The sequence below is a fragment of the Triturus cristatus genome, chromosome 8 (assembly GCF_964204655.1).
Source record: "Triturus cristatus chromosome 8, aTriCri1.1, whole genome shotgun sequence".
In the NCBI taxonomy this organism is placed as follows: domain Eukaryota; kingdom Metazoa; phylum Chordata; class Amphibia; order Caudata; family Salamandridae; genus Triturus; species Triturus cristatus.
In genome coordinates, this window is record NC_140591.1 from 1,246,394,381 (window position 1) to 1,246,412,137 (window position 17,757).

Consider the following 17,757-nt stretch of genomic DNA (forward strand, 5'->3'; position numbering starts at 1 on the left):
AAATGTGTTCCATCTACAGGCGTATACCATTTTAGTGGAGGGCTGCCAAGATTACATTACAGACTTCGGGAGAAAGGTTGAAAGCTGTCAACTGTCATCGCTCAATCTCCACGCAAGGAGGTGGAGGCTGGACAGGTTTGGGTGGAGGACCGCCCCCTGTTGCTGCGACAGAAGATCCTCCAGAAGAGGCAGTCTGATTGGACGATCGATGGCCATGTTCAAGATCTCAGAATACCAGACTCTTCGTGCAGAGTCTGGAGCCACAAAAATGACTTGGGCCCGGTCGCGCTTGATCTTCTTCAGCACTCTGGGCAGAAGTGGCATAGGCAGAAAGGCGTCTAGAAGACCGCAATTCCACTCGCGACAAAAAGCGTCGCCAAGCTAGTGACGCCTTGGAAATTCCAACGCAGAGATCTGCTGACATTGCGCGATATCTTCAGTTGCGAACAGATCTAACCAAGGCTCTCCCCACTGCTGAAAGAGACCTTGCACCACCTCTGAGTGAAGACGCCATTCGTGATCCATCATGCACCTGAGTTTGTCTGTCCTGGCGTTCAGGGAACCAGCCAGGTGGTGAACCACCAGGGACATGCGCTGATATTCCAGCCATAACCAAAGAGGAAGAGCCTCTTGACATAGGGTCTATGACCCCACCCTGCCCTGTTTGTTACAGTACAACATGGCGGTGGTGTTGTCCGTGAACACCTGCATTACTCTTCCCTTGACAGAGGGAAGGAATGCTTTCACTGCAAGACGAATCGCCCGGAGCTCCAGAAGGTTGATGTGGAGCCCGGACTTGCTGGAGACCAGAGGGCTCTGATCTCTGCCTCTCCCATGTGGCCGTCCCATTGCAGAAGTGACGCATCATTCACCACTGTGCACTCTAGTTGGGGAAGGGAGAGTGATCTGCCGTTGACCCAATCCTGGTTCGTTAGCTACCATTTCAATTGGTGTGCAGTGCCCTCGGAAATCTGGATGCAATCGGAAAGAATCTCCATATGCTCTGCCCACTGGAATGTCAGGTCCCACTGCAGAGCCCACATATGCCACGATCCACCAGCAGGAAGCAGTAGGCCAGGAGGCCCAGCAGCCTCAGGGTTATTCTCACCGAAACCCGGGAGAGATATTGAAACATTGGATTCACAGCCCAAATATCCCGGACTCGCTGCTCGGGAGGATAAGCCCGAAACTGCGCTGTATCCAGAACCGCTCCAATGAAATGGAGCTTCTGAAAGGGACTCAGGTATGACTTCGGCACGTTGATAATGAACCCCAGCAAATGCAGAAGGTCTGCCGTAGTCTGGAGGTGGGAGACGACAGCCTGGGGCGAGCTCGCCTTCAACAGCGAGTCGTCGAGATAGGGGAAGACTGGAACCCCTGATCTGCGCAGATGAGCTGCGACCACTGCTATCACTTTCGTGAACACCCGAGGGGCGCTGGTAAGGCCAAAGGGGAGCACGGTAAACTGAAAATGCTAGTGGCCTACCAAGAACTGTAGGTAACGCCTGTGGGCTGGCACGGGGTGAAAATAGGCGTCCTGCAAGTCCAAAGCCAACAAACAGCCTCCAGGGTCGAGAGCAGACAGAACCTGAGCCAATGTCAACATCTTGAACTTCTCCTTCCGGAGGAAGCGGTTGACGTCCCTGAGGTCCAAGATAGGACGCAGGCCTTTGTCCTTCTTGGGTACCAGGAAGAAGTAGGAGTAGCAACCACGACCTACTTCTGGCAGAGGGACGCGTTCGATAGCCCCCTTGGCCAAAGGGGCTGTAACTTCCTGACTGAGAAGGGCCAAGTGATACATTGACATGTGATGGACTGTAGGTGGCATGGATGGAGGGGTAGTCTCGAATGGGAAGTAGTAGCCCCTTCGGACTATCTGCAAAACCCACCTGTCTGACGTGATGTTTTTCTAGTGGGGGAGGGGATGGCGGATCCTGCCGCCCACTGGCAACTGGTGGCCCTGAAAGGACAGGCTAGGAAAGTTTGGAGACTGCTGCAGAGGGGGCACTGGTAGACTGGCCTGCCCGCTGGCCCCCAGACCCACGGGTCCCACGTCCCCATAGGCTGGGAAGTTTGCGCAGGCCTGTGGCTCTGGGTGGGCACCCCTTCCATAGCCAGAAAAGGGGCAAAAGGCAAACTGCGCGGGGCAGAGGTGGTAGCGAGGTCCAAGGATCTGGCCGTAGCTCTAGAATCCTTTAAGCACTCGAGCGCGTTGTCCGCCTTGTCGCCAAAGAAGCAACGGCCAACAAGGGGCATGTCCAAAAGGGTCAATTGGACATCGGCCGATAAGCCAGTGGACCTCAGCCAGGTGTAGCGTCTCAGTGCTACTGATGTTGAAATCATCCTGCCTAGCGAGTCAGCTGTGTCAAGCTCACATCGAATGGCGAACTTTGCTGCATCTCTCCCCTCTGCGACCGCACGGTAAAGTATGGCCCAGGCCTCCTCTGGGCACTGTGGCAGCACCTGCGCAACCGTGTCCCACAGAGAGAGGGTGTAACGGACCAAGAGACATGCGGTGTTCACCAACCGCAGTCCTAAGCTGGCGGAAGAAAACATCTTCTTCCCAAGGTGGTCAAACTTCTTAGATTCACTATCTGGAGGAGCAGTAGCTTTGGATGTTGAGGCTTGGACTACCAAGCTCTCAGGGGTGGTGGGAGAGGAAAGTGGGGTCGCATGGAGCCGGGCGGTGGCGTCGGGCAATCATCCTATCCACAGGAGCCCCTGTGCTGGGCTTGGACAAAGTGCCCAGAGGGATGTCTGTGAGGGCTTCATTGAACGGCAGCAGGGGCTCCGAAGAGGCTGCTGCCGGTTGAAGCGCCTCAGTCAGGAGATTGGTCCTGATTGCCACCGTAGGAAGCTAGAGGCCCAAGGCCTCAGCTGCCCTACACAATACCACAGTGTAGGAGGGACCCTCCTCCAGTAGCCACGGTAGGGAGAGAAAGCATACCTAGGTCTGGGGATGTATCCAGACCACTGGCCTCAGCCAGTTCCTCTCTCCAGTCCAGCTCATCAAGCTGGTGTGCCAGAGGGTCAACAGACCCCTCCCAGTCCTCCTCACCCTCTTCTGGCTGCCACTCAGGGCGATAAGGAACGCCAGGATAGAACAGTGGTCCAAAAGTACTGGTCTGTGCCGGTACCGGCTTCAGTCGACGCCGATCCGGCTCTGTCCAAATCGAGGAAGAGGCGGGGTCGATGCCGGCTGGGGACACAACATGTGTCGGAATGTGCGGAGGCGTCATCAATGGAGTCGGTGCTGGAGGTGTCGTAAGGTCAACCTGTGCCAATCCGGATCCAGGCTTGGATCCCTGGGGGCCCTGCGGTGCCGAGGCTGGGGGCCGCTTGCATTTAAGGCCTAGAACCCCCAGCCGAGTCCACAGGGCCCGAAGGCGCTCCCATGGAGTCAGGCTGCCCAAAGATGGAGTGGAGGGCTTCGTAAAAGGTACGAAGTTGGGCAGGGGTCGCTCTGGCTCCCGGAAAGGGAGGGAAGCTCGAAGCCGACCCAACAGGCTCCGCAGGCAGAGCCGCAGGACGACGACCTTCAGCATCCCGTCGGCCCGACGGACGGGGGGGAAGGCGAAGACCGACGGTGCTTCTTCGCCTTCTTCTTGTGCTTCGACTTACCCGAAGATGAACACTTCGATGAGGAATGATGATGGTGACTCCGCGATTGGTCCCGCGACCTCCCTCTTGACCGGGACCTCAAGTGGCGCGGAGCTGACTGCTGGGCCTCGAGAAGCTTTCGGGACCGCTCCCGCAAACACTTCCGGTTCATGGCCCGACAGTCGGAGACATGGTCGCGCTCCAGACACCAGAGGCACACGAGGTGTGGGTCCGTAACCGACATCAACTGGTGACAGGAGTCACAAGGTTTGAAGCAGGTACTACAATCGGACATCCCTACGTGCACCAAGAGTCAAAAAACCCGAAAAGAGGTCGACAAAAAAAAAAAAAAAAAGTTAGTCAAAAAGTGATTAAGGGTACCGCTCTCTCTGGATCTGTGCTGGCTGGCGCGAAAAAATAAAGAACTGACTTCAGCGCGCAGGGAAGGCGTCCAAGCAGATACTGCAACGTCATTCCGGCGATCATGACGCCGAATGTGGAGTCGACTTACGCCACCTACTGACGCGCAGGGGTACTGCTACGGAAAAATTTCTCCGGATTCAGTCTAACGCCTGGGGGTAATTCTAAGGTAAGGAATCAATAACAAATAGTCTCTTTCAGATATATCTGGTAGACTCTATCTAGCTGGAGAACCATTACTGACCCACCCATCCTCCCCACTCTGCGAACGGATTTAGAGTGAAGGGCTGTTTCCCTCTAAAGGGCCCTGGTTTCACGCACCAGATGTCAGTGTTCTTGTGACTCTGCGCTTTAGGCCTTGGAAAGACGCACTTCACTCTAAGGAGCCTGTTGGGAACTGGTAAACTGAATCATTGTTGATGTGCAAGCCTGACAGTGCTCCACTTCGATTAATCTTTTGCAGGCTCAGTGAGACAATCTCAATTGGTTCACATGTAAAGAGACCTCATGGGGTGCCACTACTACTCTTATTTTCCATATCTTAGCGCTAGTTCCAAAGTACAAATATTGCTGGCTGCAATCAAAACTAGAGGGAATGGGGCAAAAAGGTATGGTGGATCCTCTGAGCCGTCCATTTGCTCGCAACCATCCTCAATCCAGGCCATATCATAAGATGGATCACTGTACAGGAGCCGGACCCAGCTTACACTGTATGGTGCTAGGTTTATATGGTTCTGTAGCAGGTAGAAGATATGTCAACTTAGTGAAATAAAGTGTTCTTATCATCTAAGGATGGACTCGGCATTCCAGAATGGGAGTGTACAGCTTTTGTTTTTTATGGAGTTTTATATAGCACAAACTTGACCCGGCATCGGGTATCAGAGCGCTTTACATAGCACCAGTTGCATTACATGAGGACACATTCAATTTTGTTGGGCACAGGGAGATTAAGTGATTTGCCAAGAATCGCAGGATGTTCAGCGTCATTGCAGAGACTCGAACCTGGTTCCCCAGATTCAAGGTCGACAACCCTAGCTGTTAGGCCAAACAGCCTGCTAAGATTGACTATGGCTATTCTTGGTGATGAGAAAAAATGACCAAGGTGGACAAGCCAGGAAACTACCCCTAGTGTGTGGATAGCTAGAATGTTCAAATTCAGGGCTCAGTGACACGCTACTCTTAACACCCCCTTGCAATGATGGCCACATTCCATCTGTTGTCTTTGGGGCTTCTGCAATACTGTTGTTGTTGGTTACTGCTCTTACTGACCAACACAGCCCGCATTGACCCCACCTTCTCCTGACAATAGAGGGCAACCATTATCACCCTATGAGGTACAGGAGCCATCTGCCTACCAAAAGGTCAAGGTTGGACACTCACTATCCACTATGGTGCCATACTGATCTGTTCCCTGCAGGACACATCAGCATTTTCTCTCTTCCATTAGATCTAGAGCTGCACTCTATTCTTCAGGTCATTCTATTAGCTTGAATCCAGTGGCATGCAAGCTAGCCTGGCTCATTAGGGGCGTTACCCCAAAACCGGTCCCAGGATGCTTGTTTCCAGTTCAGGGAAGACCTAGCTGGGCAATTCGGGCTGGACTGTTCACATGAGGCACAGGGTCATGACTGATTTGCATATGGCTGGGTCTGAACTGAGGTGGCGAAGTGAGATAAAGAACGATGATGGATTCAACCCAGATCTGTGACTGGGGGTGAGTGTCTGAAAAGTTTCAGTGCTCCGCCCATCATCTCCTTGTGTTTGCTTTATAAATACTCCTATTCATACCTTATGTTATCAATACTTCATTGTACTGAAAAGTTGGCTGTTGATTCCAGCCTGATCCAAAACACTTTTCAGAGATAACCCACAAGCTAGGACTGGGCTACCACTGGTGAGTCATGGGTTACTTAAAAATGGCTTTTAACCTGATTTTGTTAGCAGATTACTGGATGCAGGCATTGCAAGGGCTCAGCTAAAGTGTGTTAAGAGTACAGCCACTCTGCCATGAATGCAGTATAAAGCTGGTTTCTCACAATTAACCAGCTGGCACAATGCTTTACTCCAAGACCTTTGGCGATTTTCGTGTGACAACATTTTGTTTTCAAGAACTGCCTCACCATTAAATGACTCTTGGTATCAGTGTAGATAAGCAGCAAGAATTTCTCAAGAGAGTCAGCAATGCTAGCGAATAAGAGTTTCTCTTCCTAAAACTCTTATCAACTATGTTCTACGACAGGAATGGACAATGAGATAACACTGCTGGTAAGAGTTACAATACAAAGTCAGTTATGTGAGATAAAACGTCATCACACATCACCAAAGAATAAAGAATGTTTTATACAGAACATGTACAACTAATTAGCCATACAGTGGGAGAAGAACAGTGTGTCACAAGGAGCAAACAGCTATAAGTCAGGAGACCCTGACTACATGTCTTGTTCTCCAGCTTTCTTGCTACCTTAGAGGAGGTACCAGAACCTCAACATCTGTTAAGCATAATTCTCATCTAAAATGGTGGGGAAAAGTCCAGCAGGTTCATGGTATAGCATATGTGCTTGAACTTAGTAGGGAATCTTTAGTTGATAGGTCATGTTTTGAAACCAAGGAGCCATGGAGCATATGGAACATGCAAGACTGAACCAGGGAAAAACATGTCCATAAAGGTACAGGGAGAGGAGTTACTCAGCTTTTCAGGTAATTGTGAAAACCTGGCCCAGCACACTATACTTAAGCACAGAAGACTAAAACAATGCTATTGTCAGTATCAACAGTATGATGTACTGACTCCTATCTGGGAAGAAAATAAGGTAGGTTAATAAATGAAAAGTACTATGCCTATTTTGTAAGTCATTCTACAAATGGTTTGTGCTCCTCCTACTAAAATCAACCTTTGAAAATGGGAATCCTTGACACTCTACGAAAGGGAGTTGGTGCTGGGATTTGTAGTAATTTGGAAGAAGGACGTTTGTGTTCTAATCTGTGTTTTATGCAAGGTAATCTCCCATTAAATGGAAGGCAGCACACACACAAGAGGACTGGTTCAAATATTTTTATGGTGAACTTGAAAATTGTTCTGGAGGTATTCACCGAATTTGATCACATAAGTCCACTTTCAAAGTTTCAAACAGTAAAAAAAAATATAAAAAAGTGTTTGTGCATGGCAAAATGAGTCATTATTGGTTAATGTGCTTGTATTTTTTTAACATAGGTCTTGAGTAGTGCACAGAAAACAAATCCATATCACAATGTATTTTAACAGTACAATTGTGTTTTGTATTTCAACTCTTGGTACACTGGTAGTTTATACTTTTTACAGGTGCATTTTTTGGTTTGTTGACTAATTTACAATGTTTCATTGCATTTACCATTCTATTTCAACTTTGTGCATGGAAAACATTTGTTAAACAAGTGTATTCCTTTAATATTTACTAATTTGTTTGGGATCTACTGTACATGTATTTTGACAGTATAAACTTCACAACAACACGGGTAACAATACCCCCATATTATAGTCTTGTTGATTCCTGAACGATATCCTTTCTTCATAAAGCAAGTCATCCTTCCATTCTGTTTCTGCTAACATTGACAATGGGCACAAGTTTGATTGGGGAAGACATATCAAGGTGCATATTCAGGGAAAAAAGACAGCCATTAATAAATTTAAATAGGATTGCGTTTAAGATCCTTCATAGTTTGGGTGTGAGAGACATTTTCTGCAGCAGTGTTATACATCCTAAGGAAGTGATGTATATTATTTACAGTTGAAAATTATTAAATTTACAATATCCCTTTAACCACCAAGACTATACTTAAAGACTTCTTATGAAAAGGCAACAGCGTACAGAGAAACAAATACATTTCTAAAATTCTACAAAAATCAACCCTGTAATCAGCTTGCAATTGTGATGCTCCCATGCCAAAGTTAAAAGGACACAGTCAACCACAACCGAACAAATCTGCAAATGAAACTTATTTTAAAGTCGACTTTTGCAATGGATTGGGTAGAATGACAAACTCAATTAAAAATTGTTTTTTGTCCAGAACAAATATTTCACAAAACCTACATTTTACTATTGCCTCTTCCTGCTGTGTTAACATACAGTGCACTCTGGGGCATCCCACAATGTGCGTCAGGCTGTAAATTAGAATGCAAGGACTGTCATCGCTATACCAGTATGTTATGTACAGCTCGTGATGTCATAATGATTACGGCAGTGTATAAAACGTTAAAAGGCAAACAGACTCAACAGGTTTTAAGGTACAAAAAACAGCCTACCGCATTATTTTGTGCTTCTCATCTTAATTCTGACAAAAGCAATCACCACTTTGATAATAACGGCTGACCGTGTCCCCTTAAACGGTTATGACACCACTGTACCATCGCACAGTAACTGAGTCACTCTAGCACCAGATAATCCTCGCCCTCACGTCTAAAGAATTTCAGAGGTGAGGGTGGAGGGGTGGCCTTAACCTCAGATAACATTCTGGGAGGCCATCTTCAGGTTCATATAAAATTAAAGGGATGAACTCACTCTCGGGCACTGAAGTGGTTTGTGAAATTGCCTGAGCAAACTTCTCATGGTTCAATTACCAAAACCCTTCACCTTCATGGTGGTTTGCGGGTTTGGAATTCACATGTATGCCTTCTACTTTATCGGATGTATGATATTACAAAGCTAAGCCACAAGTAACCAGAGTACCGATTTCCCTTGCAGCTACCTGCTCAAATCCATGAAGAAATGAAGGACCCAAAGTCACATAACTGTTGAGCTCACTAAGGAAGAATTTTTTTTTTTTAAAAGATCAAATTTAGTGTTAGTTACCATTTAGAGGAATTTACAGGGCTATATGAAAATGAATCTTTCAGACAATTCATTTGTAGCAGTGCCCACAACTTATACCGCACAGTATTGACTTTCAATACTGTGCATTTTTTTTTTGTTTTACTTAAGAAACAAATACATACATATGTAAAAAGATCGTTTCTCTGGTTAAACATAATTAAACTCTTAATACTCTCTGAAGACACAGACCTGACATGGCAAAATCAGTCGCACCCACTGCCCCTTACAATAAAATAAATTGAGACAAAATTACAAACACATTTCACTACATGATCATTAATAATAAAAATCAGTTTTTATAAAGTTGCCCAAAATGCAAGGGATGTGCATAGGTTTACAACTTAGTTCTAATTATTTTGTTTGACTCCCTTTGGGTATGTTTTCCCATAAACGGAATGTACTTCGCTGTAGTAGATTACAAGTTGTTCAACACAGATACACCAACAGCATGAACGCTTGCGACTGTCCACATGCATTAAGACCTGATCTGAAATCTCTAAAATGTCCTTCAAAGAGACAGTATCAAAAAATCTTGGACATTACACAAATATATAAAAGGAAATTCTATGGTAAAACAAAAAAAGACAGGCACTAATAACTGATGAATTTGATCCTTTTTGTTTGAATAACTAAATACAGTTTAAATAAATAAAGGAAAGTTATTTCTTTCAATCCATGAAATAAGACTTTAAAAAAACAATGTAGTGTTCCACCCCCAGTAAAAGTAACAATCATTTCTTTATTATTAAAATAGATTATAGAAAGCAGCATTTCCATTGTGCAGTTTTTAGGGGCCTTTGAAATAAAAAGCTATGGTTTCCAAAAATATAACATTCCAAAGGATTGAAGGAAACATTTAAAAGATACATTTTTATACACTTTTGGAGAACCGATTTAGGGAAAAAAAGATACTGTCTCTTTAAATTAATGTTTAAAAATTGTTTCCCGCCATCTATTTGGACATGACAATATTTATAAATTTAGGTCACACTTCATCTATATAGTCTCTAAAGGCCACGATCTTCTGATACAAGATCAATGACAAAGGATTTTTTTCCAAGTCCTTTATTAGGTTTTTTCCAGTCTTGATAAAATTCTTTGTTTGCCTTGAAATGGCCTAGTAGACCCAGGAGACAGGAACCCATTGTGATGCTGTGCACACAAGTTCAATGGCTTCCTCCAAATGCCGAATTGTTTCATCTATTTCATTGTTGATAATAGTTAGATCAAAATAGTGTGCATATGTCCGCTGTAGAATTTCTGATTCCTTTTGGAGGCGCTGAAGAGATTCATCCTACAGCATCAAATAAAGAAAAACTGAAGTATAAGAAATATGATTCCGGAGATCTGAATAAATTAAACAACAGTCTACAATTGACAGAGGCAACACCAAATGCAAAACACAATGTAAACTATCAACATAAAGCAAGACAATTCATATGTAATACAGGAACACATTGACTATATCTATATATCTATACACACACACACACACGCACGCACGCACACACACACACACAGCAATAATATTTCACATCTCTCTCACAAAATGTTTAAACCATTTATAATGAAAGAATGTAGCACACAAGAAAAGTGGATTGCTTCTAGTTTGGTGATGAATACAGCACAAGAGTGGCAGACAACAATGGACGTTACAGCACTTTAAGGAGGAATATATATATATATATATATATATATATATATATATATATATATATACACACATACACAGGGGATTCTGGGTAGTTCCCGACTTTAGGTGGAGATGTAAATATACACACACACTGCAAAAAGACAATTGTACATACTAAAGGTATGAGGAGGGGGCAACCAATAAGTTAAGTGGGCATTTTGGTGCTTGGTTCAAACAGATATCCAGAACTCAACACAACACACCGGACAAAAAGAATAGGTTACTTACCTTTGGTAACGCCTTATCTGGTAGAGACAGAATCTAGCCTCAGATTACTTACCTTTGAATTATCCACAGGCGCCAGACTGGATTGGAAAACCTTTCTACAGCAGTAGCTCTGCTCGTTAGTAGAGGGTGTAGTGCAACTCCATAACGGCGTTATGCTACGGATGTGACGTCGACAGAGTCCATATAAGCCCTTCCATGGCCATTTCCCGTGTGAAAACGTGGAGTCACTTATAGAAACTGCGAGGAAACAGTGTGCCCAAAAAGAATCTTTTTGTAAAATGCTTGTGTTTGTTTGTTTCCTTTATTTAACCAACTGAAAGGTTTCGAGAATGACAGAAGGGATATGGGAAAGGAGTGGACAAACCAGTTCACAAATCGCGTCGGAGGGCGGGTCGGTAAGGAATCTGCAGCTAGATCCTGTCTCTCTACCAGATAAGGTGTTACCAAAGGTAAGTAACATATTCATCTGATATAGACATCTAGCTGCAGATTCCTTACCTTTGAATTGGATACCCAAACAATACCATCCCCCGGAGGAGGGTCTGTGAACTGGTCCACTAAAGATTCCGGACTAGGAATAGCCAGCCTTTATAAGTGAGAGAAAGAGTGACCCTAGGTCAGAAAGGAACGTGAGGGAGAAGACACCCCACCCAAAATATGGCAGAAAACATCGGAAAAGACACCTATGGCAGAAGAATAAAGATGGGTTAGAAGAACACTTGAGATAATCATAACACCATAGAGTATCCCTACTGTGAATGGGACCATTAGCGGATGGGGCTAAAGACCAAGGACAATAGCAAATACCACAGAGCCCAACCTCCTGGTCATAGACGCAAGCGATGCAAAAAGCACCAACCAATGCTGTAAGAAAGCATGACCAACAATACCAACAAGGACGACCAAGGCCATCCACAGCCATATGAAACATTATGAGAGAAAAGTGAGCCCTCTGGGACCATGCAATGACGAATCCACAGAAGAGGAAGGTTAGTGACTGCAAAGCAATGAGCAAGTGAAGTCCTTGAGGGACATGAGGAAAAAGCAAGTAACAGGAGCAAAAATGCACCCCCTCCCAAGAAAGGCAGAATAACATGACTGTCTATAGAGTTACCGATCTAAAAAGATGTATGAATACAGACAACAGGATATATATATATTGGCCTCCAATACATTGGGAGTACTATACACCCAGCCACAAAACTTATTTTGGAGCACAAAAGGGCAATAACCAATCGTGATAGATCATACACTGTGGCAAGACATTTTGCCATAACTCATGATGCTAGGAGTGACAGATTGCTCTATTTATGCATTGATCAAATCCCAATAAAGGAGAGATGAGGGGACAGGGTGAAACGTTTAAGGCAGCTGGAAGCAAGATACATAGTCGATTTGAGAACCTGCCCCCCCCTGGGGTTTAACTGTGGTCATTTGTAGGTTAAATTCTATACTTTTCTCATTTAGAGCTGGATTGTACTCTACACTTTTTGTGACAGGAGATTGTGCCTCTGGAAGATAATCAAATCCCACAAACTCAATCAACTTCTTTCCTTTCCCCCCTACCACCCATTCCCTCTCCCTTGCCTGCTCAGGTCATCTACCAACCATCTCAGGCATATATTCAGTAGTCGAAGCATTGATTATTTGTTTTGTGTATATTATTGATGAAATCAATGCTCATTCAGAGGCAAATTGCACACTTTGTCTTTCTGTGGTAAGGAAATGGGCCCATTGAGACGGCAAATGAGATTGTATCAGTAATTTAGTAATTATAAACCTGAGCAAACAGGAATTGATGGTGGGATCACCATTAATTGTATAAATTCCAATCATTCTAAATGTGAGGTTTTAATTAGAATCTTATATTTTTTAATCTTTGCATTACACTGATTTGTATACCTCACCACAGGAAGCACGTTCATAATGAATTGAACTACATATAATGGATTGAGATGTGTTCTAAGATGGCCGACAATTTTCAAACCATTGCATATGTTCTGAGAATGCAGTTCTTTTTCAGTGTTTAATTTGCTCATTCAGCTGTAAACCAATGATTTTGATTTTTGTTAAAAGGCAGTATTGAATAGGGAATGAATGACATTGACATAGGCCAGTAGGCTGAAACGTGTTTATCAGTATGCTTTGAGTTGCACAAAATAAAATCATCTTTTAGATTCAAAGCCGGAGTGCGCAGCGTCATTTGAATTTTCTGCTGATATATATATATATATATATACATACATATACACACACACCAGTATACATTGTACAATAAAATATACCCAAGAAGGGAACATAGAAACGTTCACACCAGTGGTCATTGACCAAGATGTGACAGTGGCGGGCCGGGAAAAGCGACATGGTACCGCATAAAAGAATAAAGGGAGTGGAAGAAATCTGACACCCTAGAAAAAGAAGAGCAATCGGACATAAAACACTAACGACTGAATGGTGACAATCAGGCATCTGACAGATGGTAAAAGAGGAAATAGCTGGTGGAAAATCAGACCGCTAGAATAGAGATACAAAGACCACTATCTGGGTCTGTAAAAGAGCAAGTTGAGCGAAGGTCAGCACAGGGGAGGCCTATTCAGATAACCAGTCTCCATCGTAAAAGAAAGAATATCAGACAGAAAAAGGGGGAACCTGGCTGGAGCCAAGTATAAAGACAGAGTAATAGTTGTGGGAAGACCAACGCCACAAGCTGAGGTCCACAACCAAACAATCAGTATGAAGAACTGAAGTAACAGATGGAGTGGCAGCGCATATAGCATAACAAGTGTGGATGCCAAATAAGAAATGTGTTCATAGGAGACTGGACCCATAAAATGGCCAGAGGGTATAATTGAACACAGCAAGAAACCCATAGAATATCACAACTACGAAGGAGGAACAGAAGGGAGAGAGAAAATCCACAAGCAAAATGAAATCTCCAGATTTTAGAGGACAACCTGTGACCAATAAATAATTCCTGTTCAATCAAGAGTGAGGACACCGGCGTCACCCAAGAGCATTATTTTCCCCACTCATAAGTCCAAGGGACAGCGAAACTCCAAGGAGTTGGAACCTTATCCACGCTCCCAGGAAAGAAAGTCCCCGGAAAGAATCCGAAAGCAGCACCAAACCTCCATACGAACCAACACCAAGAGAGGGTGGTCAAGGTACACAGGTTCGAAAAGAACATCCAGTACAGTAACTAAATGTTGGGGTTGCTATAGGAAGTATCATGGAAATATTTCCAACAAAGCACAAAACATTTTCCCAGAAGGGAAAGCAATAACAGCTTCGCGCAGGGTAGAAACAGACCATGCAGTGGCATACAATAGAAAGGGTTGACAGAGTAGATCACCCATCCCATGATATGGACAGGGTACGTCTACAAGGAACCTTGAGAGAAGCAGAAATGGCAAGAGTCCTTTGCACTTGTGCATAACTGGAACTAGGACTAAGAGGCAAAAAAGCAGGAAGGAACATCGCCTAGGCCAGGAGCTGAAAAAGTAACCGAGGCCAAGAAGTTTGCACTCTTGTCTTGCGTCTGCTAGGAAAGAAAGGACACCAGATAAAGTGTAAGGGAAAAACCCTGAATAGTGAGAAGAATAGACAACAAAATGGGGAAGGGGCAAGGAGAACCCCTTTGCATTATCCTACAAAGCACAAAATGTGAAGTACACTATAAGGGGTACCAAGTGGCAGAAACATATGGAGGGATGCCTGCAGGACATACCGACGAAATACCCTGTAGGACAGGGCATAAGGCAACAATGCATCCACACAAGACAAGCAATATACTCTAAACGGAACCTGGGTAGAGAAACAAAAGAACACCTTGCATCAACAGGCGTGGAACCCAAGGGCCATAAAACGATATGTGCCCCAGATAAAAGGGACCATAACCTGTTCTTGACAGTTCAGAAAGCAATAAAAAATACCTGCAGGGCACAGGAGCACCTCACCGGGTGCCACGCATAGGTGAAGTGTGAAAGAAAAAGACAATAGGCACCGTTCTAGAATGGCGCATATGTAAAAGAAAAAGGAGACCATTACCCATTCAAGCTCAGTACAGGAGTAAAAAAGAGAAGCGGGGGTATAGCAAGCAGGGATTAAGATTTCTCTCCACTCCGACTGTCCTGAAAACGGTGTAAAGCGGAGTCAGCGTGAGTGCCAAACAGATGTTGACCATCGAAAGACATGTCCACCAAGGTGGACTGAATAGTCTCTGAAAAGATTGAGGTGTGGAGCCAGTCACGCCAGTGAAGTGCCACCGACAGAGCCATGGCTCGCCCGACAGAACCTGTGGTATCCATGCCACATCGAATCAGCAATTTAGCCCCCAACGGCCATTCTGGATACCTGAGTAGGAGGGCCCAGGGTATCATTTGTGATGGAGGAGAGAAGGCGCAAGACCGAATCCCACAACACGTCAGAAAAAAACGGCTAGAACACAAGAGGTATTTAGGGACTGAAAACCGGAATTGGAGGAAGAAAAGACATATCGACCAAGAGCATCTAGGGTCTTAGACTCCCTGTTTGGAGGGACCTCAGGAAGGGCGCCCATGTCAGGAGAGGCTGTAGCAGCCTGTACCACAAAGCTGTGCGGAGTAGGCTGCCGGAAGAGGGAGACCGGGTCTCCAGGGGCAGGACAGTGCCTATGAGCTATAGACCGGTCCACTGAGGCCCCTGAAATGGGTTTAGCTCAAGAGCCCAACAGAATATGAAAGAGGGCTTCAATTAAGGGGAGCACAGGGTCAGCCCCATATGGCCCTGATGAAGCCCTCTAATTAGGGGATCAACGGCTACCTCCACAGAAGGGAGCTAGAGCTCCAGAACCACAGCAACCCTCTCAGCAGCTCAGCAAAAGCAAAGCTAGCTTCAGTAGTGAGGCTTGGAGAAGAAAACACGCCAGAGGAAGGGGGAAGAGTCAAGGCCACTAGCCTCACCAAGGTCAGACACCCAATGAAAATCCAGAGGAGGTTGATCAGTTTCACTTATGTCATCACCGACTTCACCAAACAATGGCCTCCCAAGGGGAAATAGCAGGGGGCTCCTCTAAAAAAGGAGGAAGGTAGCCTGAAAAGAACCGTTCTGCCGCTGCCGCACCCGATGTCATCCGCCGTCGATGTGGTGACACCTCGGTGTCGGGTAGGAGAGACAGTAGTGGCGATCGGTGTTGTCGATGTCAGAGCCGGCAGATCCAACACTGGCATCACAGGTGGGAACTCCTAAGGGCTGTGCACCAGAGCCGATACGGATTCAACCACGGATCCAGAGGGCCTTAATGACGCCAAGGGAGGTCCCACTGGCATGGAGTCAGTCAAGGCTTCTCCAGCCTACTTGAGGCAGAGACGCGCACCGAAGGGAGACAGAGAACCAAAAATAGCATCTGATCAAGAGTTGCCTAGGCACCGGGAAATGCCGGACGGCGCAGGGCATTCTCTCACTCCGACTCCGCAACCGGAGGAGTGTCAGAGACACTGCGTGTACGCTGCAAAGTCCGGGAAGACTGCGAGTTTGACCACCGACGTAGGATGTACCAGTTAAAAGCTAAGACGAAGGACACTCACGGAAAGGACTTTTGAAGCTGGCCCTCGAGCGATCCCCAGAGGGAGAAGACGATTGAGACCGACGAGGGACTTTCAACCACCGTGCCGTCAAATGTGTCATGCAGCGCTCCTGTAATGCTGATGACCAAACCTGAAGACAGGAGCCACACTATTCGGATTTATGGTGCACACCCAGACACCACATGCGAATAGAATGAAGGTCTGGGGCAGACCGTCATCCAGAGGACCCTGAGGACATCCAAAAAAAGGCACACTGCTTGATCGACAAAAGTCGATATTGGCCAAAAAATGGGCAGAAGTACCACTTTACGGATCCGCATGGAAGCGCGAAAAAGAAGAAACTGATGTTAGAGCGTCAGGGAAGGGCTTACATGGACACATTTGAAGGACGATGTCGTTAAGGAGTTGTTTGACGCCCTCTACCAACGAGCAGAGGTACTGCTGTAGAAAGCTTTCCTGACCCACTCTGGCGCCTGGGGTAATTCAAAGGTAAGGAATCTGCAGCTAGATATGCCTATCAGATATGTATATACATCAAATGCAGCACAGATATGCCTTGCAGAGGGCTATCATGTTATACCACAGGTGCTCCAACATTCCAATTACACAAACACACACACGTTATAAGCCCCTCTGAATGTGTGAAAGTCTTCCTGCCAAATCTCATGCACACAACATAGACACAAAGCAATTCTAATGATCAAAAAGATGCCGTCATACACTATCCTGATCCAATACAGTTGCAGAGTAACATCAAATGCCAGCACCCCTACACATGTATACTTAACTCAATTGAAAGTGCTGGTAACATATTAACATGTTTTCATTCAGTGCCTGTCATAACACAATAACAGGTACCTCATTTAAGAGATGTACGGTTTGCATTGTCCCTGCAGGTCTGTCCAGTATAAAATAGAAAAATAAATCATACAAATCAAGCATAGAACAATTATACCTAAAGGAACAGTTACTTACCTTTGGTAAGAATAGTTCAAGTGGATATATAATCTTCCTACAATTTACCCACCTAATGAATTATTGTTCCAGGCTTCAAATTGGTGCTGAAAAACTACTCCTCAGCAATCTCTCTCCAGTTCCTCCAGGTTGAGCCAAGATTCAGCCTCCGGACACGACAACACCGGAGCACATTAGGCACCAATAGGTGCATGGACCTAAGTTCCTAGTACATCTTCCATGTACCAAGGTTTGCAGTGAACAACTGAGAGAGTAACAACCACATGAAGTACATAACATGTTTGCATACATTGGGATCTTATTAAGACACAGCACTAAATCATCAGGGGAAGAGGGAGGGCAGTAACGTATTTGCAGGAAGCTTGTGTAGCCAACAGAAATATTGTTACCAAAAGTTGCTTTCTTCTGATGGACATATCTTCTTGCAGCT

At 45.3% G+C, this 17,757-nt stretch overlaps 1 protein-coding gene across 10 annotated transcripts in view; it reads right to left on the minus strand.

The window, feature by feature from the left end:
- Positions 1 to 7,199: 7,199 nt before the first annotated feature.
- The window catches only part of CASK (calcium/calmodulin dependent serine protein kinase), a 1,269,229-nt gene continuing 1,258,671 nt past the window's right edge, over positions 7,200 to 17,757 (minus strand). For 6 of the 10 annotated variants that reach the window (XM_085622950.1, XM_085622948.1, XM_085622947.1 and 3 more), the window contains one exon: positions 7,428 to 10,161. In XM_085622950.1, coding sequence (XP_085479076.1) covers positions 9,985 to 10,161 — 177 coding nt within the window. In that variant the 3' untranslated portion in view covers positions 7,428 to 9,984. Of the gene's footprint in view, positions 10,162 to 17,757 lie in introns of all 10 variants that reach the window. The other 4 variants (XM_085622943.1, XM_085622946.1, XM_085622949.1 and 1 more) reach the window with 1 other exon arrangement.